At 43.6% G+C, this 25930-nt stretch overlaps 3 protein-coding genes across 5 annotated transcripts in view; 1 reads left to right on the top strand and 2 right to left on the bottom strand.

The window, feature by feature from the left end:
* atrip (ATR interacting protein) overlaps positions 1–25867 on the top strand; it is a 62638-nt gene extending 36771 nt beyond the window's left edge. Inside the window, exons 1-18 of one of the 3 annotated variants that reach the window (XM_084033429.1) lie at positions 15955–16206; positions 16918–17261; positions 18008–18090; positions 18669–18839; positions 18919–19031; positions 19154–19293; positions 19369–19467; positions 19953–20058; positions 20161–20340; positions 20820–21051; positions 21259–21312; positions 21541–21716; positions 22368–22504; positions 22700–22791; positions 24081–24167; positions 24257–24335; positions 24422–24643; positions 25025–25867. In XM_084033429.1, coding sequence (XP_083889555.1) covers positions 16919–17261; positions 18008–18090; positions 18669–18839; positions 18919–19031; positions 19154–19293; positions 19369–19467; positions 19953–20058; positions 20161–20340; positions 20820–21051; positions 21259–21312; positions 21541–21716; positions 22368–22504; positions 22700–22791; positions 24081–24167; positions 24257–24335; positions 24422–24643; positions 25025–25098 — 2388 coding nt within the window. In that variant the 5' untranslated portion in view covers positions 15955–16206; position 16918 and the 3' untranslated portion in view covers positions 25099–25867. Of the gene's footprint in view, positions 1–15954; positions 16207–16235; positions 16624–16917; positions 17262–18007; positions 18091–18668; positions 18840–18918; positions 19032–19153; positions 19294–19368; positions 19468–19952; positions 20059–20160; positions 20341–20819; positions 21052–21258; positions 21313–21540; positions 21717–22367; positions 22505–22699; positions 22792–24080; positions 24168–24256; positions 24336–24421; positions 24644–25024 lie in introns of those variants that run through there. The other 2 variants (XM_084033430.1, XM_084033431.1) reach the window with 2 other exon arrangements.
* Positions 856–1689, bottom strand: LOC311029011 (transcription factor HES-5-like). The gene is made up of 3 exons (XM_084033851.1): positions 1583–1689; positions 1017–1470; positions 856–974 (listed from the first exon to the last, which is right to left on the bottom strand). Exons 1-2 carry the CDS (start codon positions 1643–1645, stop codon positions 1138–1140), a joined length of 396 nt encoding a protein of 131 aa, XP_083889977.1. The 5' UTR covers positions 1646–1689; the 3' UTR covers positions 856–974; positions 1017–1137.
* On the bottom strand, positions 6751–12847 carry LOC311028707 (uncharacterized protein). The gene is made up of 6 exons (XM_084033419.1): positions 12676–12847; positions 10649–10869; positions 10051–10153; positions 9711–9806; positions 8948–9462; positions 6751–8318 (listed from the first exon to the last, which is right to left on the bottom strand). Exons 1-6 carry the CDS (start codon positions 12715–12717, stop codon positions 6896–6898), a joined length of 2400 nt encoding a protein of 799 aa, XP_083889545.1. The 5' UTR covers positions 12718–12847; the 3' UTR covers positions 6751–6895.
* Positions 25868–25930: the final 63 nt, after the last annotated feature.

A 25930-nucleotide genomic window follows, 5' to 3' on the forward strand; every position in this document is an offset into this window, starting at 1 on the left:
TCACATTGAGTAGAGGATCAGTCATCTTCACAAAAGACATTAACATTTATCAACACTCAGTCTTACAACAGACATGATTTAAAATGGGGGTTATCTGCACTTTATAACAAAAGTGAAGGAGATGCATGACCTTAGAACAGATCAGGATCAAACCCAGTTACGTCAAATCATTTTCATAAAATAATGTAATGCGTAACGCTGGTTAACAATCAAACTTTTCAGAAAAAAGGATAAATCGTACACATTTATCCTATAACAGATCAATGTTGAGTGTTTTGACAACATATTAATATGTCATTTCATCACATAGCAGCAGAGTGATATATGATGAAATATACAATAATAATTCTCTTTCATAACATGAAAGACTTTCTATACCTCACTTTTTTCCTTAGGAAATTTTAAATATTTGTAAGAAAGTTTAAAATATTAAAGTATTCAAACCGCCATCTCTTCATACGTAAGTCCTGAAATTCCAAAGAATGAACTTGCATTAATTTTTGACCAATATGATCAATAATTATCAGAAGATAACAAATGTCAGCATTTCATTAAATTCTGTCAATACGTAATGATCAGTGTGTTATAATAATTGCGGATGCAATCAGATCTGGTTCATACAACATGCATGACAAGATGTTTGTTTTAGAAAAACAAAGATAAACATTTTGATCTAACAAAAGATAATTTTGAGTAATCAGAGATATTAAACTCCATTATTACACAATTTCTGAAAGAGGAACGATTACATTTTCTGATCAAAATGATCAAGATTCAGAAGATAACAAATGTCACCATAGCATTGTACCAACAATACACAATGTATTAATGGATAAGAATAATTGCAAATGCAATCAGATCTGGTTCATGCAACATGCATGACATGATGTTCTTTCTTAACTTGAAAGATATTGTTGCTGTCATTTCCTCAGGAAACGTCATCTTGCACTAAGAAGTCAAACACAAAATACAACCTTCTGTACAAACAGAAGAAGAAGTCAAACACAAAATACAACCTTCTGTACAAACAGAAGAACAAGTTGATGATATTTCAGAATTCAGAAGAATTCACTTCCAGTATCTTTGACCAATATGGTCATCTCAGTTTGTCTGGTAGGAAGTCCAGTCTGTAGGTGTCTACCACGGCCTCCAGGGGGCGCTGTTGACTGGACTCTGGTCTTTGGTGATGCTGGTCTGGACTGTGGAGCTCAGAAGAGAGAAGTCAGCCTCTCTCAGGTTGTTATCAGAGGAAGACTGCAGCTTGTTGAAGTGGTTCAGCAGTCTTCTCCGCTGTCCATTCTGCTGCTGCAGTCGTCTCAGGACACAAACTGTCATCTCCAGGATGTCTGTTTTCTCCAGCTTGGACTCTGGCTGCTGTTTGAGGAACTCTGGACCCAGGAGAGACTTGAGCTGCTCAATGCTGCTGTTGATTCGCTCTCTGCGTAACTTCTCCACCAGAGGCTTTCTGAGCTGCAGAAAGAAGAAGGAAGTCATTAATAAACACATTCTGGAGTATCGTGTTAGCATGAACAAAGACAACTTCTTATCAACAATATTTAACTTTCTTGAATCTTGAATTTACCTTGTGGGTCAGAGTCGGATGCTCCTGAGAATTGGTCATTGCTGCAGTGATTGTAGGTGCCATGTCTGGATCTCTGTGCTGTAGAGGTCTCTGTAGAGAGAATCTGGTCTCTGCTGGGTTCAGCCCTCCTATTTATAGTCCCACATCTCCATATGAATGTGTGGGTCTTGGTCTAGTTGGAGTTTCTCACAGTTTTTACCCAATCACAGTGCTGGGTTAAAGAATAAGGGCTGCTGAGCTGCCACATGGTCAGTATATAGAACAGGAACAATAGTAAGATCTCAGGGCAACAGATGGACTATTGGATCACTGACTTCAATGAGTCACACACGTGCAATTTACCGTAGACTTCATGGACAGTCAAAGTGCAAGACTTCTATAATTTTGGGGGACAACTTACAAGATTGCTTACATGCACAGCTAAATAAAAACATTTGGACATTATGGAGGTGTACCTTCATTGATCAGTAGTATTTTACTCCACTCATATACATCATTTTCTATTAATATAAACTATAACAGATGCTCTTTGTTGTTGAGACAAGATGATTACCCCAAATATATATACATTTACAAGAAATGTTTTAATTTGTCTTTTTGGTTCAGACCGTCTTTTGTTAAAGTTTGAAGTGTAACTGAATTCCACACACCAACTATAATGCTATACTGAAACGGATGATGGAGGTTTTCATCTCTATGGCACTGCACTCCTTCTTAACCCCTGTCTCTACAGGGCAGAGGTCTTGATCTTTCTGTCGTTGGCGGGCTCCGTGAGTCACTTTGTCCTGGTTTCCCACACTCTAGTCTTTTCAATGCAATACCGCCGGATCAATCAAAGTGTGTGTCATTGTGGGAGGGCCAAGTGTGTGGCTTTTTTCTATGGGAGAAATGTTTAAAGTAAACTGTTCTTTCTCACAGCACCTGATAAACACACTAAAGTAAAAAAATAAAATAAAAAGAATTGTTTAAATATTATGAAATTTAAACTGCAACTGAATATGGTGTGTACATTGTATTAATTATGTAAATGCAACTAAGGATACCTGCAGCGACTTTCCCTCTAGAATTTTCTTCTCCGTCTCATGGTCTCCAACAGTGCAGTTTGCTGGTATCATTGAGAGGACTGTGTTGGTGTTATCGTATTATACTTGGAGAATAATACAATCATTAATTGTAAGTAACATCTTTCATCTGAATCCCAGTTATTTAAAGTTTTGAATTTGTTCCATTTGTTGGCTTAATGGCTTATTTTTTTAATGGTTAATTAATGATTAAATGTTTATATGCTTGATGCCTTATGGACATGGAGTCCTGATCCATTAAGTCCTGACCCATTAACCATGTCCTGTCCATAAAGAATCGTGGCCTTAATCAATAATCTATTACAGTCATATATTACTGCATCTACTCAAACCAGTTATGAAAGACTCAAATAGCTCAGCTTAACTTTCAAGACATATCAGCAATGTGTTTTAAACATATCAGTGAAATTGAATCCGCAAAACCACCTTGTCATAGCTAATTAAAATCTCTTTATTACAATCACATGTACATCATCATATTCCAAAAAGCTTGCTGTTGTGAAAAGTATCCTTGCACAGACAGATGGAGGTGGTGTTGCAGGCTGGATGGAGGGATTGTCGGATGGCGTAAAACAAAGTGGTGAGTTCCCCAGCAGCAAGTGTCTCCGCTCCAATGTGCTTTTAATTTCACATCACATGAGGACAGCAGTGCTATTTTCAGCTCTCAGTGTCCTTGTGTAACGTAAGCAAAGAGAGTGAGTGGGGGGGAGGAAAATTCTTTCTTCGTCATCCATTATTCAGACTGTTTGAGTCACAGCTGAGAGAGAGAGGGTGGGAGGGAGGGAAAACATGGAAACAAACAGATTCTACATCTTTTCTCTCTATTTAAACAGTTTGAAATTTCTGTATGTCCTTGTGTTCCCTTGTGTTCTCCCGAATCAGATGAGAGGGTGGATGTCAGGTTCCTGTGTGTGTCCAGTACAGAGAGAGGCCCAGGACGTGCTTAGCTTAGCACAAAGACTGGAAGCAGAGGGGAACTGCTAGCCTAGCTCAATCAAAGGGGTTGTCTGATTTTAAATGTTTAAATGGAAAAAGGGCCTTTTGTGTTGCTATTTTTTTTTTTTGCTCTGCTAGAGCGGAAGTGTGTCATTCAGCTTCCTTCAGTTTGGACTTTGGACTCTGTTGGGTGGACTTCCATGAAATGTGGTTCAGATGTTCATGGGATCATTTTCAAGAAACATTAGACTTTTTGTAATGTGTCTTCAGGTCAAAATTTAGTGAATGGATTCCCATACTTGGTGACCATGGTAACCATTACCTGCTAAACATTGTCATTGTCAGCATCTTGGTATGCTGATGGATGTAGCTCAAAGTGCTGCTCCCACGTTCCAAAACAGGATTTCATTAGAAATGTCCCGTACTCGTCTCTGTACTGGACTAGAGATTAAACAGATCCACCTGAAACATGTGACTCTGGAGCCGGTGCACAAGAAGATTCCTCTAAAATGTTAAGGTGTTCCTTTACAGCGTTAGTGTGTCAGTGATCTTACTCATAAATCATGGATGCCACATTTAACGTTCAGAACAAAATCACTTTCCATGAATGTTGACAATATTGTGAGTGTTAAACATACTGATAATACAATGTTAATCTCAGTGCTGTATGTACAGCCTCCATAACACAGCTATAAACCTACAGAATCACATGATAAACCACTGGAGGCGTCTGATGGCATCAGCATGTCCCGTCACTAACTCCAAACTAGTCGGCACCTTCTGACAAAATCAATATGTACATGTCATAATGACACAAAACAACAGTAAAATTCAATTCAACCATTTAAAGAGACAGTAATATTCACATTTCGCGTTCACTCTTTGAAAATGGTAAATCAAAGTTTCCCCAGCTTTAAGGAAATCGAGTAGATTTTAAAGATCATAAAAACTGTTCACATTGGTTTTGTAACCGTCACAAGAAAAATATTGAAATATGTCCAACACAATGACAATAAACTTAACTCTTCCTCCATATATCACTATGATAGTTCATAAAGAAAACATCAACACACACTGTCGTTCTATCTACAGTCGTTCCACTGGCCTCAGTCCCTGGTACAGAAAGGTAGGGAGAATGTTTTGTATAAAAAATGATGTGCAAAAAAGTTGTTTTCTTAGGTCCCTCTCATGGAAAACGATGTAAAGATATAATGTAAATATATACATAACCTTTGCTCTTGCCATTTTAGACTCTAGGATTTCTGTGCACCTGCGGTGACTCGTCACATTTGTGCATCTGTTTGATTTAAAACGAGTTACTGCATTCGATGGACACCTGACAGGAAGCGCACACAACACTGTCATTCTCATATTAAAACTAGCTTGAGGTATTATTGCACTTTCCCCCCCGAACTGCAGACCTGGAATCGGTAGATTTCAGATTTACTCACACTGTACCTGCTTTTAGTGGAATGTCGACGCTGACTTGAGCTCTGTCCGTCCCTACTGTGCAGGCGCTGCAGCTGTCTGGACAGCCTAACGTAAAACTGACTTGAGCTGTATCATCTTTTTTTTTTTGTCTCCACACAGTCAATGCATCACTGTAGATATCAGTAAACATGCATAAGCTGTTACCTGGTTCGGTAGATCTGTAAACGTCCCGCCAACAGAAAAGACCCCAGCAGGAATGGGGAACCACGTGCCATGAAGGGCCAAAAATGCTTATGCTTCATTCACGCTGTGTCAGCAGAACAGTAAGAATGTACTTGAGGAAACATGCCCATGCTGAAGTGCTTTAAACCTGCATTCTCTCTGCTGACCAACAGGGGGCGGCTCCTCTGGCTTTTAAACATTTTAAACAGGAGTTTATGGAAAGGACGGATTGTCAGTGTTGCCGCCTTGGCAACTTTTGAAGCTAGATTTGGCAACTTTTGACGCTAGATTTGGCACATTTTGGAGCAAATGCCACTAGTTACTTTAATTGGAAAAGAGATGGCAACACTTGGCTGGGTTTTTTTCCTTTCGATCATTTTTAAATTGTTGGATACTCTTGCTAGTGTCTCAATATTACCATCATTTTAGATTGAATTATTTTCACAAAACAATCTGGAATTCCTGATACCTCCAACTCATCATTGGTATAAAGAAAATTGGTGTGGACGTGTTTTCTGATTATAGTCTGGATGTTATGACGTCATTGCGACAAACAAAGTTGAAATCCTCTGCAAACCTCCATGGCACATTGTTCCCCATCCCTGATCAATACGGTTTCACTAGTGTTTCACAACCAAGTGTGTTTTTTTGTTTTTATCCTTTCAGTTACAAAAGCCCACCTTTTGATATTTTAATTGTAAACAGAGTTTCTATAAAAACCATTCAGGATTTGGTATCAAATCTCAGTTGCCATTGCCTGCATCGCTACAGTTGATGTGTTTTGTGGCCCTGATGTAAAAGTAGTCGTATGTGATCTATCGTTAGTGCACAGCCAGGTACATCACGCCGAACAGTATTGCTCCCCGAAATCGAATGGTCTGTTTGAGTCTAAACCCACATTTTTGTAATTTTTTGTCAAAGATTCCGTGAAATAAATGTAGCGCAAGATGTAGCATGAAACACACGATGCAAACATACACGCTCATCCGACCTTGTTCCGTCGTTCATCTTTATAAGCATCATGCGCTGACACACACACACACACACACACACACACACACACACTTTGTCCGAGTGCTGTACAGTGGCGACACAGCCACACATAAAGCTATCAGTTGAGGTGATGTACAGCGATGACGGTGAGGTTCCCTCTCTCGCGCACACTTGTTAAAGGAACAGTGCAACATTTCCATAAATCATCTTGTTGGCTGTCTTTGTGAGAGACGTATGAAAAGAGGGATATCAGCTTCATCTTTGTGCTGCACGTACAGGGCGGAGCCAGTTTTTCGTAGGTGGGTAACTGAAGTCTCAAATATACTCCAAAAAGGAGACAGCAGGGTAGATGGCAAACAATGCACATTGTGCTGTAGGTATGTACAGTCTGCTGCTTGGTCATATGTGATGAGGTGGCATACTAACACCTATGAAGGGGTCTGCATGGACCTGAGGACATGAATATTGCATCTCCCAGACCTGCACAGATTAGATTAGACACGTACTGGACACACAAAGATGAACCTGAAATCCATCTTCTCTCGAGACTTTGGAAAAGACGGGACAAGATTCTTCAGTAAAATGTCATATTGTTGGCATAACATCACACACTCACACAGAGTTACGGATAGCCGCGGTGCTCATGCAGTTAGACGGTGGTGACCGTCAGCAGGGAGCTGGTACACAGCATGTCCTCCTGGTTGTTCAGCCTGGTCCCGTGAGTCAGCAGCTCCTCTACTGTCGTCCAGTCGTCCAACAGCTTCCTGTTCCTCAGACGACTAAGCTTCCTCTGACTCAGCTCCAGAACTGTGTTGCACCTCCCTTCTGCAAGAGCTCCGCCCCCTCTGCTTTCTAGTGCAGCTCCATCTCCAACTGGGGCTCCTCCGCTCACGCTGATGGCTCCTCCCCTGATGATGGCGTCTCGAATAGTACCCCCTCTGGCCTGCAGCTGCTGCTGCCTCTGCTCACGGGCCAACAGGAAGTGTTCCCTTCTCTCCATTCGACTCCAGTACCGACCCATCAGCATGTCGGTATTGTTCTCCTCATCTGTGCTCATCCCACTGCGTTCATCCGCCAGCTGAGACGCCCGGTCCCTCAGGAGCTGGTTCCTGGAGATCCGTGAAGCTGGGTTGGGTTTGGAGCTTGGATTAAGTTTTGACTGCGAACAACAACTGGGATTAGGGCTTGAACATGCATTCATTGGTCCTTTCTTTGCATCCCATCCAGCAGCAGAGCCAGCCCCTGTGTGGCCCTCCAGGGTGCTGTAGAGACCTCTGCCTCCCCCGCCACCTTGGGACTGACGGTTGGCCGGTTTTGGCCAGGTGTCGTTGACGTCTCCAGCCTGAGGAGGGTGGACCAAACTCTGGGGTTGCTGCTGCTCTCTGGCTCGGCACCGACTAAGCTCCTGCTGCCTCTCTCTCTCCATCTCCTCTTGTATCTGTGCCTCCCTCTCTCTCTCCAGCTCTTTCTCTTGCATTTGCCTTTTTTGTTCCAGTTCTCTCTCAATCTCTCTGTCCCTTTCTGTCACATGTTGCTCAGGCATCAAGCTTCTTTCTTGCGAGTGCCACCACTCGTGGTGAGCAATCTGGGCATTAGGGTTGTTGTCGTAGCATCGCTCGTGGGCGTTGGCTCCCCGGATATGTCCCAGAGCGGTGGGGTGTTGTTGTGGTGGGAGGGCCAGGCTTGCAGGGTGAGAAGCCAACACGCCGGCCCCTAGCTCACCTTCCTCTGGCAGACCGGGTGGCAGGACACCTCCACAGTGGTGCAGGGTTGCTGCGCAGTAGGAGGGCGAAGCCGGGTGGCTCGCTCGACGGCGGTACTCCTGCGGGGGAGGGCGATGGTGCAGAGTTCGGCTTCTCCTCAGCACCCCCACTGAACTGGAGCTCTGGTGGTGCTGCATGGGCACTACTGGTCTCCGGTGGCTTGAGGGGGTGCTGCAGGTGGAGAGGACCGGGGCAGTCATTCGTGAGCCTCCAGCATGGGCGTGGGACGGGTTGAAGAGGGCTCCACTGCTGGAGCTGTGACGGTTCAGACAGGGCCGGTCAGCTTTATGGAACTGGACCGAAGAAACCCTGGAAAAACAAACAGACAAACAGTGAAGTCAACAAACAAACAGCATTGTTTGAGGACTAGATATTCAGAAGGCAGATGAGTCCAATCTAACAGATTACTTCAGATAGATATTTAACTTTATTTATAGCACAAAACTATGAATTCTACTTGGTAAATTTGAAAAAAGCTTCAAACATTTACCCATCTCCAGAAAACTAATTACAAAAATATAATTTTAAACTAGTTCAAACCAAAAATGTTTCTAACCAAACTGATTTAAATGAGGACCCTGCTGTACTCATTACTGACAATATTAAAACCTTAGTTACTCTGGCAATAATGATAATAATGTATTAGTGAAGCAAAGGCAGAATACATTTTCCAAAGGGTTATTGCAGTCTTATTTCTGGTTCCTCAACAATGTTGCGCCATGTTTTCTTTGGTATGCATGGTTGTTACCATGGAAACCACCATGTTGTTTGTGAAGATTCTCAGTCATCCAGATCATGGTAATCTTTGAAAGCTTTATCGTAGGAAACTGGATTTGCTTTAGGATTTTGGAGATGTTTCTTTGGCTTTAAATGAGTCTATTTTCGATATGTGTGCATTATTTTGTGCAGCTGTCATTTTGGAGGGGGAGTTTTTCTACCTGAAGAGTCCGCGGGGTGGTATATCCATGAGGGGCCCAGCGCCCTCCTCCATTTCGAGCTGCAGGCGTGGGCACTGAGGCTGCATGGTCAGCGTCTCGGGGATGGCTTCCAGCAGCTCGCGGTGGCTCTTGGGGCAGCTGTCGCGCCGCTCTCGCCTCTCGCAGGGTTCGCCCTGATGTTGCAGCCGGGCGTTGTACAGCCGCATCCGTTTCTCCAGCAGCCTCTGGAAGTGCCTGAACTCCCCGGTGCTCACGCTGTAGAAGCCCGAGTCGCTGAGCTCCGAGGAAATAAAGGACTCAGAAGAAGGAGAGCCGCCACCTCCGAACCCCCCACAGCCCCCTGGAGCGAGGCCCCCATGTGGATGACAGTCCTCCAGGCCTCCCTCCTCGGTCTCCAGCCCCGATAGGTCCCCCTGGTGGAGGGAGCCATCAGTCCAGCCCAGTCCGCTGTCCAGCTCATGGTGGAGGGGCAGGAAGCCCATCGGCTTCTCCAGCATGAAATCCTCATCATCCGTCTGCAACAACAGGTTTCCTCAGTCCCAATTTTACACAAATACCCACCAGAACACTATAAATAACTTCACATTTCAGTATTTTTTCTGTGTGATGACGCATTTAGTCACAGATATATCTTTGGCCAAGAGAAACTGGGATATTTAAAGAGTGATTTAAAAAAAAATTGCAATCACTCAGCTTCTGTTATTTCTTCTCAGAACAAGAAAGGTAATGATTTTGTTAACAAAAACAGCACAGTTTTGGATACCTGACTGTGACAGCCGTTAGGTTCTTCTAAGTTTGTATTGCAACATCCCATCAGGCAGTTCTGTTCCTTTGGTCCACGACCGGTCAGTTCTGGATCCTGGGGGTTTGATGATGTGAAACAGAAAATCAGAAACGAGACAAAGCTTTTGTATGTCTATTGGTTGTTCATTTATTTATTTATTGTAAGATTTTGTTGTCAAATCTGGACTAAACTTCGAGGGTAAAACATTTGAAATTGATTGGTCAGATACATATTAATTTGATATCCAATATTTTTTTTAGTAGTTTGTTGCATTTCAAAGTGTAACATTTCTATTCAGCGTGTACGTTTGTTATCGCACCTGGTGGCCGATGTCCACAGTGTCCCGTGGGGAGCTGGACATGTAGCCGTACCGTCCTCCTTCACAGTGATCTTGTGGCAGAGACAGATGGGCGTAATAATGTCTGAAACAACAACAAGGACACATGATTTAGATGTTTTCAAGACAGACTGTGTAGAATTAAAGACCCTATTATAGTCCATTTTCCATCATACTGGTCCGTTCACAGAGAAGAGTTCAGCTTTGACCTGATGTACTTTATGTTGTTGTTGTACATACATGCTGTTACATACTGACTTTCAATTTGACAGTCATCAGCATTCCTTACATTGCTGTCGCCCGGTATTAAATGTAGCCAGCCTAGTCAGTATTGATAGTTTCTGTTTCTCAAAACAACATCCAGGTTGTGGAAAAAGAGATTTTTTACTTTGATTGAATTGCATGCTTTCTGCATGAATCAGACTTTTACCAAACTGCACAGATCCTCATCACATTGTCTTTGTGTGTGTGTGTGTGTGTGTGTGTGTGTGTGTGTGTGTGTGTGTGTGTGTGTGTGTGTGTGTGTGTGTGTGTGTGTGTGTGTGTGTGTGTGTGTGTGCGTGTGTGTGTGTGCGTGTACCTGTCTTGGTAGGAAGGGCTGGAGGCGTTGAGGCCTGCCATCAGTGGGAGGGGCAGGTTGAGGTGCTGCAGGTTGAGGGGAAGGGGCTCCCATATTGCCCTTTCTGCCTCGGTGCCACACCCCCTCTGTCCCTTGATCTGCATGGTGATTGGACGCTGACTGGCCGCCAGGATCCGCAGAGCATCCCGCTGGCTCAGGTTTGCAAGACTTCGCCCATTCACCTGAGACAAGCAGACAGAGGAAGAGGATAATATGTTGTGAGCAAACACCTGTGTGAGTTCACTCCCTGTTAGCTCTGGACTTCACCAACTCTTAAAAAAAAATCCATAACCGATATGCATTTCACCGTTTTCACCAGATAGAACTTTGTAGAACACAAATAGTTAATGAGTCATAAAACAAACAATATGAGCTTAAAGAGGCTAAGAAGCTCATTGGAGTTGGAGTTACTCAATGAATGAAATTATATAAAACTATGACAGTAGAGCTTCATTATATCTTCTCATAATGTCAAAGAATCTGATTATAATGAGAAATCTTTTTTTTTTTTTCACAAAAAAATGTAAAATCTCAAACAGAATGACCTATTGCTCAAATGTATGTCAATCATTTAATATCAAACAATTTCCCAAATGTTCGCCAATTATATTTTTCTATCAATGATTTTCAAACACAGTTGGAACTCTTGCGTTAACATAAAGTAATATGCTTATTGACAACTTCACTGCACTGCTAGTGCATTCGTTCCCGGTCAGCTCCGTGTTGGGCTTTCCCACTCCCGACTCAGACTTGACACATGTAGATCACTTTACTGGTCATGGTTTATGACTGGTCCTCCGTAGCGCCTAAACGCATAATGTCTACTTCGGCTCTGGTGGAAATTTGTCGGTAGCCCCGGTGATGTCATTGTGATGTCATTGGGGTTGCCTCAGCTTGGGCTTGAAGACTACAAATGTGTAGACAGAAATCCTGCTCTATAAACTGGAGATGTAGGAGTTTTAAAAAGGTAGGTAGGGTCTAATCACGAGAGACTATCCAGTTGCATTATGGGAAGTGTAAGATCCAGTGACCCATAGAAAGGACTAAAAGTCAACATGGCTCACGCTCTACTGCACTCTTTTTCTTTCCTCTTTTTTTTAAAATGTATTTCTCCCAAGTCCGACCACTTTATGGAAGTGACGGAGCGACTCACTACAGGAATGCTTTAATCCTGTCATCGTGGGAAAACGGCATCGACGGTCACAATCAAATTTAACTCTGCACGCTGCCATTTTAACTGCACTACTAGTCTCTTTTTTAACAGTGTGAACAACACGCTACTCACTGGAAACTGAATTTGTCGGTATTATGCAACTGGGTCACAAGACACGACTCTGCCTGCAGACACATCGTGGATTTATTACAATGTGAGGAACGCTCGAATTTTGAGCGATCTTAATCAAATATGCCGAATGTGAACATTGTGTCCACGTTTCCATCAAATGGTTAACACCTACGAACCAATGTCAGGCTCATCCTCACACGCACACAGAGGCGTACACACATGCGCGTACACACACACACACACACACACACACACACATCCACTCATCTCAGCAGCCACCGAATTAGACGCATGAACAGTATTGTAAACTCCAGCACATCACAACCATGACTCACCCTCCGCTACATTCAACCGGACATGCACGCAGCATGAGCTGAAAAGCACAAAATGGCACCTGTGTGTGAATACAGAGGACGGCAGCAGGACGACGGTGAGCCGTCAGCCGATGGAGATGATGAAAATTAACCTCATTTATGCACACGGCGTGAGAATTCTACAAATTCACTGTTTGAGATTCAAACACTCATAAATGGGATTCATTATCCACACACATCCTGTACACATCATGGAATTATGACATTTTGCATCTGCATCTATACACACGCGCACTCAAACTCAAACCTAAGTGCCTTATAGAGCTCCGTTCCATCTTCAAATCACACGTCAGAAAACACACAGTATCATCAAGTCTTTGGACACTCACCGTTTGGTCACCCATCCACGGTCCAGAGAGCCAGCAGCCCATCGTCACGGCAACAGAGGGCAGCTGCCTCGGATCCTGTGAAAATCTCCGATGCTGCTGCTTCCTCCAGCAGATCGTCTACTCCTCCTCCTCCTCCTCACTCCCTCCGTCTATCTCTCCTCAGCTTGTCTTTCACAATCACTCACTCCTCCTCTACTCGCTATCCTCCTCTTCCCTTCTTCTTCTCCTCTTTATCTGCCTTTCTTTCTTTTTTCATCTATTTCTTCAGCGTCTCAGTCCTCGCCCCTCCCCCTCCTTCACAGCTCCAGGTTTTAGCATCCTGCACACACACACACACTCTCTCACACACACAAACACACTCAGTCATGCATGCATGCAGACCTGCAAACATAAAAATATGCGCAGGCTGACACAGTGTGTCGGGAGATGGAGAGGGAAACACGCAGTCACACAGTGAGGAGGGTGTCTGATTGGTGGCCTGTTAAGGGTCATCAGCCAATCGGATGCAGCGGTCTCCCTCTGGATGTCTTCCTATCTGGCTGGAACTCCTCATGAAGTCTCTAAATGTGCAGGAGGGAGTCCGTACTGCAGCGATACTCACAGTAACGCGCCACCCAACCATCCATCTTCTAGCTGTTCATCTAGGATCCTCCAGCAGATGCTGCTCAAGGCATGCTGGGGGATGTAGTCCCTCACGACTACTAGAGATCTTCTGCCTCAGATTGGGTCCAACATTTTTCAGAATTAAAATCTGCACAAATTGATTAAGAAATAAAGACATGGACATAATCTAGAAGGCACCTGAGGACAGCCGGATCTGAAACTGAACCTGAGGTGATGCAAACACAACCTTTTTGACTAGTAATGGGCAAACAAAGACGGAGGAAGCCTTTTGACCTTTTTTCTGTTTATCCCGAAAGAAAAAATAGGATTTGAACCTTTCCGGGTCTTGAGCTCAGCAAACACAGCGATAGAGCATCTGGTAGTTTGTAGGAATTATAGCAGCTGTTAATAACCGAGACCAAAGCACATCAACACATTTCAATGGTTCAGTCTCATGATAGAAAGTAGTTCATTTAAATCGTTAATCTTATTAAGTGCTGCAGTAAAATGCACATTAATGTGCTCTATGGTAGAATGTCCAAGTAGCAGCAAAATCAACTGTTTTATACATGAAACACTAATGCACCATATTGATGTGATGCAGGCCCTGGGTCAACTGTGGATGTATTTTTCCTTCATGGTTGACATTTATGTGATGCATGTTAATATTTAAAACCATATTTCAGTATACTCATTTTATAATCATAATGAATCAGCTACAAACATCAATAAGTCAGCTGGAGACGCTGAGTTGTCAGATAGATAGATAGATAGATAGATAGATAGATAGATAGATAGATAGATAGATGTGGGGTATTTGTGGGGTTTAGGACTCATTCCTGCTGCACTCTATTCCAGTTTGAACTCCCGAGTTAATCTTGTCATGTTTGAACTCGCTGACTCCCAATTGGGTAAATGTCTGTCCGTGGACATCACATCACAGTAGACATCCTGGACATCTTGATGTGAACATAGCTCTAATTGGACAGTGCTTCCTGAAAGGAGACTGTGGGAGAGGACAGTCAGAAATGTGTCCAAACCATGAGCAGAATCAGAAACATACCAGCGTAGCAGCCGCCCCGCTGCTCTGCAGTAACACGCACGCACACGTATGTAGGCTTCATCTCACCGGATTCACTCAGTGACCCTGCTTTGACTGTTTGGTTGTTATGGCAACTAACTTGCCTGCCCTGCGTGTGTGTGTGTGTGTGTGTGTGTGTGTGTGTGTGTGTGTGTGTGTGTGTGTGTGTGTGTGTGTGTGTGTGTGTGGCTTTGCGTATGAATTATCTTTGTAAGACATGAAGAGCTGACCTGCATAACAGTGGTGATACCAGTGACACTATAGTGCTGCAAATGGATGTGACGATCATGTGTGTGTGTGCGCGTGTGTGTGCGTGTGTGTGTGTGTGTGTGTGTGTGTGCATCCGTGCGTGCGTGTGTTGCTGATGATGCTGGGTGCATCTGGATGCCTGTCGCTGAGCCATTTCTGTACTGAAGTATGGAGGCGGAGAGAGAGCGAGCATGTGTCAGTGTTACACACACACACACACACACACACACACACACACTGTAGAGCCTCAGCTGCGACACACAGACCTGTCTGTATCTAAAAATGGAAAGCACACTCGCTGTTGCTGAGAAGCCACAAGAAGCTTCTGTGTGTAGAAAGTCAAACATCCATCATCCTTTGAAATAAGGTGCGGCTAGAAACTGGGCTCACTAATCGGATTACCAACATGTCGGCTGTTATAAGTAAAAATGTATTATCTATTATATTCATTTTCTTAAATACATGCATGATCATTTTCATTGGGGTCGCAGGGTGAAAATGTTGCATGTGATGTGTTGCGATGGACTATAAATACAAAGTGCGTGAGGAATGAGGTGGATAGAGGAGGGTTTTTTTCATCGGTGTGTCGTTGCCAGGCAACCAACGGAGTCCCCAAGAAGGTACTGCACCTGGCCAAGAAATAGTCCCACGCATAATCTATGCAAAACCACAGCATGTCATTTTTACACGTATGTTGTATGTAGAATTAATAACGTGTGAATGCAGTGGGCTTTAGAGATGGTACCTGGCTTGGCTCTCTACCTAATTCTGATTTATTTTATTTTATTTTATTTATTTTTTTGCACACGTCCTTGCATAGAACAGCTTTTTAATTTTAAAAACATACATTATATACTGTTGCAGTACTTGATTTTCATTTTTTGTTGTTTTACTTGTTTATTGTTATTTGGAGGAGGTGCATATATATATTTATGTGTGTGTGTGTATATATATATATAGATGTATGTATATATATATATGTATATATATATATATATATATAGATGTATGTATATATATATATATATATATTTATATGTGTATATATATATATATGTATATATATATATATATTTATATGTGTATATATATATATGTATGTATATATGTATATTTATATATATATTTATATATATGTATGTGTATATATATATATATATATATATATATATATATATATACACGGTATATAATACACACACAAACACACACACACACGCTTGCGCGTTTAGTACAGTTTGTCTCAAACGGGGAGTTGTACAGCAACTAGGCCAGCGCATGGTCGCATCTGATTGGTCCGACAAACCAAAGCAGCGCTCTGATTGGTCAGATTGTCAGCGGCACCGGAGCGCTCGGAACGTTTCATTTTTATCCCGAAACTTCGTGTGGTTCACGGCTCGCTACCGTTTAATGAAGTATCGAAGCGTCGTTTAAAGGAACGGCTCTAACGTGTATTTTATGAAGCGTGAACTGACCGCAAACCTTCCGTACTGTTGTGACGTGTGAGCTGTGATAGCTTAGCACGCTAGCTTCTCGTTGGAAGCACGGCTAGTTGTCATTTTAGCTAACGGCTAACGGGAGCAACAGCAGGAAACAAGGTAACAGAGAGACCCAGGAGATCTGGACCTCTAACGACTAGTTCACTAGTTTATGGCTTGTTTAGAGGTTAAAGTCCACGTCGCTGGTGTACCTCGTTTAATCAACCCTTTTAAACTAGACAACATGTTTTCATTCCTGCTGAACATTTACTAAACTCTTCAGTGTGAAGATTGGGTCAACGGTACTCCCTTCTGGTTTAAGATGCATCTCTGTTAAATCAACTTGCTGCTGATGGATATTATATATATATAAATACACATACAAACACACAAAGCACCAGAAACGGTGGAAAGAAGGGTCCTAAAGTTAGGTCTGAAGCTCTCTAAAATGTGAAGAGAATCAATGAATCATACGAATTGATGACTATGAAGTGTTCAAATCAAATGCATCTTAAACTCAAGTTCATTTATTTACAGGTAACTACATTTTTCAGTTTTCTGAATCAATATTAGTTTGTTTTTTTAGAGCAGAATTTCCTGATTTAATACAAAAAATGTTCACTGAACTTTGTACTTAGATATGGTTCATTGTATGAATGTCAAAATATGAGCGAAATAATGTTCTGATATTTTGACACTATTAAGGTCACTTCGTTTGAAGTTGCATTACTGTTTTTAGACAACAGACGTGACGTTTAGTCAATTAGACGTGATTTTTTTCCTCCAACATCCAACAGTAGCTGATTAACGTGCCTCTTCCTCCTTCCCCAGAATGAACTGCCCCCCTAACAAACGCCTCAGAGGCCTGAACCACGACGTAGTGACAGCGGTGGCCTTTGACGACCCCTTCGGCGATGACGAGGACTTCACCCAGGATGATCTGGATGAGATTGACATCATTGCCTCGCAGGCCATCACCTCAGCTGCTGCACCTGCGCTTGGGTCTAAACCAGGAAACAAACCGATGCAGCCTGCCCGCGGGTCCGCCTGGACACCGTCTGCAGGGCAGAGCAAACCCGTGAGCAGAGCCACAACCAATCAGAGTAATGAGAACACGTTTGGGTCCGGCAGCTGCAACCGAGGGAACGTGGCGATGCCGAGCAGAGAGCCTCCCGGTGAGTTCAGACTAGAAGTTTAACTGCATTATCATCTGTCCTTTAATTAATAATTATTCAATTATGTTTAGGAAGCTGCACTAATTTTGATGTTGAGACTAAAGAAAAAATAAGCCATAAATGTAGAAGATTACGTATTTATTCCACAACGGATACGTGTATCTGTCCAGGTGCTGAGTCCAAAATAAATTAATTGTGAAATCTATCTTATTTGATATCACAAGAAAAATAACGTTGTTTTTCCTCTCCGTATGTGACCACGAGGCAATTTGGGTTTGAAACGGATAGAGTTCACAAAAATAGATTTCCAATATCTTGTGAAATTGAAAAAGCAGAATGACAATTTAAATGAACTAATAATAGCTTTAGAAATGACGTGACGAGAAAATCTTTCTCGCCTCTTTAAAGATAAAGAACTATAACGGATGTCTGAGTAACTCCCGTCAGACATCTTTGTTTGACTACGAACTCTGCATCAAGGCGAAACGGTGTTTGAAGGCTTCATGAGCACAGTCGAGATGTGAAAGAGGACAGATGAAGATCCACACCAGAGAGGAGGTGTTGAAAGTGTAAATGTTGCACGATGAATGGAAATGAGTGAGTCGTGTGAATCCATAAATGAAGAGAAAATACAGACGGCGTCTGAAAGAAGAACTGACTGAGTGGTCGCTGGGTGTCTGTTGCAGTAAACAACACACACGCTGGGATCTTGTGTATATTTCTACCATTTAGTTTGGTGTGTTCAGGTAACAGGCCGCAGCGCTTTGGGTCGGACAGAGAAGACTCCTTCAGTCTGCTGGAGGCTCAACATGCAGAGCTGAAGAGGAAGGTGAGACTCACTGGCTTCTCACTTTATACAACTTTTCTTTCGTTTAAACATCCAATAGTAATCTTTTGCCAAACTTAGAGCAGAGTGAACAAAACAACATAATCAGAGCAGAGATTTTGCATTTGAGATTAAAGCGTGAATACATTTTCATGATGATTTCATGACTGATGCTTTTTTAATTATCTCGAGGGAAATTGGAAGTTGGACGAGTGCAAATATAGATATATTGAAAATAACAACAACTTGTGAGTTTTAAAAGACTCTTAGTCACAAAACAGTAAAAAAAAAAAGAAGAAAAGAAATGATAAATTATAAAAGAAAAACAGTTCAATTTACAGACTGGTTTATAGTTTAACTTAATTCGTTAGTACATCATTACTAATATGCTTATAAACTATTTTGATTATTTAAAAAAAGCGGTATCATGCATCACCTGTCTAGAGGGAGCTGCCCTGTAAACACCTTCCAAAGCAGACGAGATGTACCATCAGTTTGGTTTAATATCAGGTATTGTGAATAATTCGTATGAGCTGGGAACAGACTTTTAAATCTGTCCTGGTGGATGTATACGTCTTTAGCTGAAGGAGGTGGAGGAGGAGATTGTGTTGAAGAGTGGGGAGATCCGGGTCCTGAGGGACTCTCTGAAAGGAGCTCAGCAGGAGAAGGAGACCCAGAGGCAGAACCAGATCCAGCTGGAGACCCAGAGACGGAAAGAGCAGAGCGACAAGGAGAAGGAGCTCAACCGGAAGGTGTGGGAGCTGAAACACACACATACTGACGCGTATAATTCTCAAAATAACACCATGACGACACGTTCTCTGTGCTCAGGTTCAGTCACTGCAGTCAGAGCTGCAGTTTAAAGAAGCAGAGATCAACGAGATGAAAACCAAACGTCACGGTTCAGACAAAACCAAGACAGCCTCTCCACTACCTCGACACAGGTCGGTCATCATCCATATTACAAACCAATACGTTCTGGGTAATTTACAAAGCTAGTTTATTCTCGTTGGTTGGTTGTCTTCTCTCTAATCTGATTGGCTGGTCTGTCTTCGTCTCCTCTCAGTCCTAAAGTGCTCAGCTGTCTCGCCCAGATTCATCAAGGGAACGGCTCCCCCTCTCCGACAGGAAATGGCTTCATCACCAAGGAGGCGTTCGGAGCCCAGGTCCCATCGAGAGGAACGCCGTCGAAGGCGTGGAGAGATGGTGGGTCACGTGATGAAGGTTTGTGGCGGTTGTAAAACGGGACAACTGAAAGTGTCGTTTCTTTGTGTCTTCCAGCCGACCGAGGGGCGTCCAGCAGCAGATCAGGTGACCGGCAGGAAGTGACTCGCCCGGACCCCTTCTTGACCATCAGACCTGCACACGCTCAGCAACGAGGTCGGTCCGCAGCGAATAACGTGCAGCACAGTTTAATTAAAATCTCTTCCTGACAGGTTTCTCATTTTTAAACTAGTCAGCCTAAATAATGAACTCATTAGACTCTAAAGGTGTGTTCACATCAAACGCGTAGCACATTTACTGATGCAAATTTGCGGAGAGCAGCGTGATTGAGGCGTGATTACGGATGTGAATACAGCTCAGTTTAATTCATAGAGCACCTCTGGGTGATGTTATGAACAGCATTATAGGTGTCTACGTGGAGGTAAGCCCCCTCCCCTCCGGCACGTCTGGTGCAAATTAACACTCGATTAACACGGCGTTCAAACTCGCATGAATAGCGTGAGGCGAAAATTTGCTTTGTGTTATTTGTTTGTGTTACTCAAAGTCTACATGCAGTTGCTTTGTGGGAAATGTAGGATCATGGAGACTGAAAGTCAGAACTCTTTCTTCTCATGAATGTTGTTTTCTTTGTTGTCCTCCAGGTGTCGTCCTGCTGGGCTTGTTGCTGCAGCAGCCGTTGTCTCCCAGCAGCCTCGGCCTGTCTCACCTCCTGTCTATGAGTTTGACTGGCATCCACCTGACATCTAGGTACACAACCATGACATCATCGGTGGTAATAGTGTTATATATATTATATATTACAAAAGACTAATATGTGTTGTGGTGTTGTTTTGTCCGTTGTGTTGTAAGTTGTGATGTCAGCGAGTCGGCAGGTTTTCTGCTCCACTCCGACGCAGCTGCCAGCGTCCGTGGCGGTGGAGGCGGAGCTCCCAGTGCTGCTCTGAGTCCGGTCCAGAGTCTGGCTGCAACTGGGCTCAACATGCTGAGTCAGACCCGATCAGCAGCTGCAGCCAGCGGCAGAAACAAAAGGTAGACTGACGGAGACGCATCAAATCAGTTCCTAACTTCCCACTGAAGAATGCAGAACAACCAAACACAGTTAAAGCTGATCACTTATGTGGACAGCAGTGCCCTCTTGTGGCCAAATGAGGTAACTGTGCCACCAAAAGACAAGTCGGTTACTCTCCCTGTGGTTTCTTGCCTTTTTTCCCTTTTTTGTGAGTGTTTTACTTATTTGATTAGGGTCCGGATCGTAAAATTTGTGCTTTGGGGCTAAATACATTAAATTAAATTGGATTGATTGTTTATTTGCATTTTTATACTGAACCTCAAAACCTTTACCTTTTCCTTTTTAATAACAGCATGTAAGTAAAATATGTTTACACATCACAACTGCAAAAGTAAGCAATAAACATCAAACCATGCTCATTTAGAAAAGTACTGATACGGACGTTCACTTTGATTTGGGGAACTAAATCCAAACTAAATGATTCCCTGTGTTTGTGCAGGTTGTGTCCTGGAGCCGTCCTCTTCCTCCCTCTGGTGGACCTTCACCTGTCTCGGCTCTGTCAGGCTCTGGACTCCCTCCGCTCCACCTCCGCCAGCAGCAGTGGGTCGAACTCCACCTCTGCCAGCTCGCTCCCAGCAGGCAGCGCTGCTCCCGCTGCTGGTTTCAGCGTGGAGGACACTGGTCTCGCCGCTCTGAGGATCCTCTACCTGTTGCTGGTCCACAGTGACGAGGTGATGAGCGTAACAACACATCTGTAATGACCCAGTAGACGTAAAAGTCAAGGTTTCATTCTGACGTACAGACATTTAATCACCTGTTTAATTACAAGGCTGTTGGATCTGCAGCTTCTTTTTCTTTTTTGATTGAGTCTCAAGTGTAAGTGTGTCCTTCCTTGTTGGAATTAAATCAACACATTCCTGCTTCATCTTCACTCCCAGGTGGTGGAGGCTGTGTTATCCAAGGAGAGTCAGAGCCGAGTTACAGACATGAAGGTACACACACACACACACACACACACACACACACACACACACTTTCAACCTTATTGTGCTGTATTTTACTGGATTAACCTAACCTACCTGCATTCATGTCGAGAGGGGCAAGCTTGAAACATCAACTACATATTGTTGATGTTAATCATAATAACAGGATGATCTTAACCCTCCTGGACGGAGATTTGCCCCTTGAATTAAATCATGCACCCTCCCTTTTGGTCTCAGAGCGAACACTCCGCTGCAGGTGTGGGTCTGTGCTCCCAGAATGCCTTGCTGGGGTCAATGTTGCGGCTGTGTGAAGCGAGGCCAGGCGGCGTCTCGCCGACTGAGGAGCTTGCCCTCAATGCCACGAAGACTTTGTGTGTCCTCATCGAGAGGACGTCGCACACGCATGCTGACAGGTACACACACACACACTGCAGACAGGAGGTTAAAGGTCACATCAGGGTTATATTGGGGGGTTTTTGTGTTTTTTTTTACAATCTTATCAGATTTTAATGGAAATATGACGCTTCACAGTGAAGTGGTCGGATCATATGAGACAGATTTGTTCATTAAAATATAAAAAAAAAACATCTCAGGGATGAACATGAATGTTACTTTTGTTTGAATACTTCACATTAAATGTCATTAATTTGTCATCCAAAATGCGCACGTTAGTGTTAAAAAGTGGTCCCGTCTAAAAGATATCAGTTGATTACAAAACGTGTGTTTGTTCCCGTGCCAACAAAAGTGGAAGGTTTTAAGTTTCTGTATTCAGCCGAAAGCTGCAGGAAGCACGTCACCCTCTATGAAACTCCCTTTTTTTTTTTACATTCCTCCAATGACGTCGCGTTGACGAGTATCCAGCGTAACACACACGCACGTATGATGCAACACTCACCTGAGAGGAATCCTCCTGCAGGCGGAGGAGCGGCTGAGCAGAGAGTCTGTGTGGGCTGATGACTTTTCCACTGTCAGTTATGTAAAAGTGACAGTGAATCCTGGTTACCACGGTGACATAACAGCCAATAGAAACGACTTATTAAACTGTGTGTGTGTGTGTGTCTCAGGTTGCAGTGTGTGTTGCAGGCGGTGTGTGTGTGCTTGTCGGCAGACTGCAGGTTGCAGACGGTTTCGGGGAGTGTGTCTGTCCTGGCGTCCATGTCCGACCACCAGACGCTGACTCGGCAGCTCTGCTCTCAGCACGGTGAGCCACAGCTCTGTTACTGCAGATACTTCTACTCTATCTGAAGTACACTTCGTCATTATTAACTAAGAAACCTCTCTTTGATGGTATTTCTTCTTTATTTTATTTTCTTTTCATATTCACCCCGTTATTAAAGGTTCCGCCCCTAATAAACCTCACGGAAGCAGTGTTTTGATTTGTGTTTGTTTTCTGTAGATCCGTGTATTTTCCTGAAGTTGTTCCAGTTCATCAGAAACAGACCAGACAACCAGCCAACACACACAGACTGGATCCTGCTGGACCTGCAGGTCTCACACACACACACACACACACACACACACACACACACACACACGCTGCAGAGACTCCCCCATTCTACAGGGGGATGTAGATGAATAACAGCATGGTTTAATTACGTTTCAATAAAACTTTTTCCAGTGTGAACGCCTCCTCCAGGTCGCTTCTCACCGCCTCCGTGATCGCTTTCTCTCTCCAACAACTGTGTCTTTTGTGCGTCTCTGTATTATCAACGCCAATAATTGTTCAGATGTGGAAAATGACTCATGCCGTTGTGCTTTCATGAAAAGTGACAGATGTTGTTGTGCAAAGAATTGGTGGGAAAAGATGTTGGCAACCTGACGAGTGTTTTCACGCCACATACGATCCAACAAGGCTTTATATAAGACGCTGTATGGACTCTTTACAGCCGGCGTCTTCTAACATTTTACCCCGTGGCCTTCCATCAGAGCAACGGGTTAACTGGTGACTTTCAGCTGATTCGCTCCCGTGGCTGCTGGTAGTAACTTACGTAAATGGTTGATATAGATAATAAACACCGATGTGTTTCAAATAGATTGAAGTCTTTTTACGAGGACGCCTACATACTTTCTGTTCTGCTCATGTGTTTCAACAGCTGCCGTCACTACGGACGCAATCGGCCGAGTCGCCATAAAACAGGATCGCTCGTTAAACCGAAACACCGGCAGCATCTACGGCTGCAATCAAAGATGTTTGAGTTTTAGGTTTTTGAGTTTTTAAATGACGGCTTCAAAACTCAGTGTATGACATGGTATTTGACGTTGTGTACATGACGACAGCGTGGTTTCTCTTGTGTAATGTTACACAATACATGCACATATCTGCGTCACTACTAACTATTGGGCCACCTGCTAATTATTCCACCCCCACACATCTGGAAGGTAAATCTGTAAGGGTTGCATGGTGAATGCCCTTACATAGCACGCATGCGTCATCATTGTTTACTAACTGTAAAAGGGTCTTTAGGGAGGAAGCTGGACGGTGGAGGGGCACCAACGGATCTCCTCTCCTTGTGCTGGAGGCTGTAACAGCTGGTCCACCTGCTTTATTCTCTCTCTTCTTCTTTCATTATTCACCATACAACACCTTCACAGCACATATGCTGCACATCAGTGCATTTGTGTGGTATTCCCTGAGCCAGTTTATAGTGAATTTATCATCTGAACCAGTAGAGATCGGGTCATTTCACCCCTCAGTGTTTTTTTTTTATAAAGGCTTGGTCTTTGTTTGTCCCAGCTGCAGCTGATTTTTACAGTGTTTGGTTGTGTTTGTGTCTCAGGTGGTTCGTTTGCTGAGCAAACTGCTGACTCAGCGAGCGGAGAGCTGGACCGGCAGCCAGCACAGCAGCTGTCAGTGTTACACGGAGGTAAATCTCTCTGACCGGCTCTTCATATAGTGACATGAAACTTTCTGCTGCCGCTTTCAACCCAAGCCTCTTCCCCCCCTCTCTCTCAGTTGGTCCAGACCGTGGTGATTGTTTTCCATCGTCAGTGGTTGGATCTTCGTGGTTCTCATGATCTGACAGATTCAACAGGTCAGATTTAAAACACAAGGCTCCGAAAACGCACCGCTCCATTCCGACAGCCGACACACTGACTGTTGTTGGTGTCGTTCTTTCAGGCCTGGCCCCGCCCTCACAGAAGTGCCCCGCCCCGTCGACGCCGTGGTGGCGCGGCGCGGCGGCGTCTCTGCTCAGAGAGTGTTTGCTGCTGCTGCACTGGTTGCTGCTGCACCACGGCAGCTTCTCGGAGAGCTGCAGGCCGCTGCTGCACATGTACGACCAGGTGATCCCGGCCGTACGGGACACGCTGAGGAAGATCCCCGAGCTGAGCGAGAGCGAGGGTACGCAGAAACGCACACAATGCTGAGTCAAATGCAGTTGTAAATAATCTTCTTGTGACTGTAGCGTCATTAGACATTTTGTGGAAAAGTGTTTTCTTTGCCATGAAGAGCCAGAAGTCATGAGGTTTTCTGGTAAAAGTGAAACCGACATCCAGGCAGAACGTAAAATCCCACATTTTTGGAGCAGTCGGCATAAATGACAGTGGTAATTCTTGGCTTTTGATCCGTTTCTACCGAAAACATGCCAGGAGATGCTTTCATCTAATTTTTCCATGTTTCTTCCCAATTCCACACTCGATTTTCTGATGATTTATTAATTCTGACCTTTTGTACGGATGTTGACACAAATATCCAACCAATAAACGTCCTGTTTCCTGTCAGAGCTGGCGTTGGAGGAGATCTGCCGCTCGGAGGGCGACGACACCGATGACATGGACACCGATACCGGCTCCTGATTGGCCTGCTGCCACGACTCCACCAGTTTACCGATGAGCGGATGCGAGGGACAGTTTTACCGCCCCGTGGTTGGATATTTCAGGCTGAGACGGAAGTGGACGTTGGAAGAGAAATGAAGGTTAAGAGAAAAGGATTTATTCTGCAGTCTGATGCGATTTAACAATAAAACATGAAGGTGAGAAAAGCTGTCAGAGTTCATGTTCTAAATTTTCTTTCCTTCTTCCAGTCTTTCTGTCTGTACTCCTGTCTGTGGTTCTCACCTTTATTCAGTATTTTATACTGGATACTAGTTCTGATTCTGAACTGTCCATAGACGGTTGATTTTCATTTCCTATGAGAGGAAAAACACATGACATGTTGGACAGACGTGGATGTGACTGGCTGTTGGAGACAAACGACCATGAGGCTGTCATTTTAGAGTATTTTGTATGAGTATTTCGTGCCTCTGAGCAGTTAATAGTTAATTGTATCTTTTGTACGAGAGTCGACTGATTCTAGAAGTTAATGTTCTGATTGTTTGACTGGTATCTCCCTCCTGGAGCGAAGCGTCGCCGGCTACTTGAGCAAAACTTTATGGCGCTTTGGACCATTATTTTATTCTCCCTGCTGTGAACTCGGCTCTGAAGTCTTCTGAATGTCCCTTATTTCATACTCATTTGATACTTAAGTACTGAAGTTTGATGCCCTGCTGGCGACATCATCTCCATCTTAAAGTCAAAGACTGAGATGATTCACATTGAGTTCACTAAATAACAATTAAAAGCTACTTTAACATTAATTTTGTGATTTTCTTTATTAAGTAATTCAGTTATTTGTCCTTTTTCCTTTTGA

The sequence above is a fragment of the Eutrigla gurnardus genome (assembly GCF_963514095.1).
Source record: "Eutrigla gurnardus genome assembly, chromosome: 2".
Lineage (NCBI taxonomy): Eukaryota > Metazoa > Chordata > Actinopteri > Perciformes > Triglidae > Eutrigla > Eutrigla gurnardus.

Coding starts and splice junctions, on each gene's coding strand:
- LOC311029011 (XM_084033851.1), bottom strand. CDS start 1,645: ATGGCACCTACAATCACTGCAGCAATGACCAATTCTCAGGAGCATCCG. Junction 1,471..1,582: donor ATCCGACTCTGACCCACAAG/GTAAATTCAAGA, acceptor TTCTTTCTGCAG/CTCAGAAAGCCTCTGGTGGA.
- LOC311028707 (XM_084033419.1), bottom strand. CDS start 12,717: ATGGGCTGCTGGCTCTCTGGACCGTGGATGGGTGACCAAACG. Junction 9,463..9,710: donor CTAACGGCTGTCACAGTCAG/GTATCCAAAACT, acceptor CTGTTGTTGCAG/ACGGATGATGAGGATTTCAT. Junction 8,319..8,947: donor CCACCCCGCGGACTCTTCAG/GTAGAAAAACTC, acceptor TTGTTTTTCCAG/GGTTTCTTCGGTCCAGTTCC.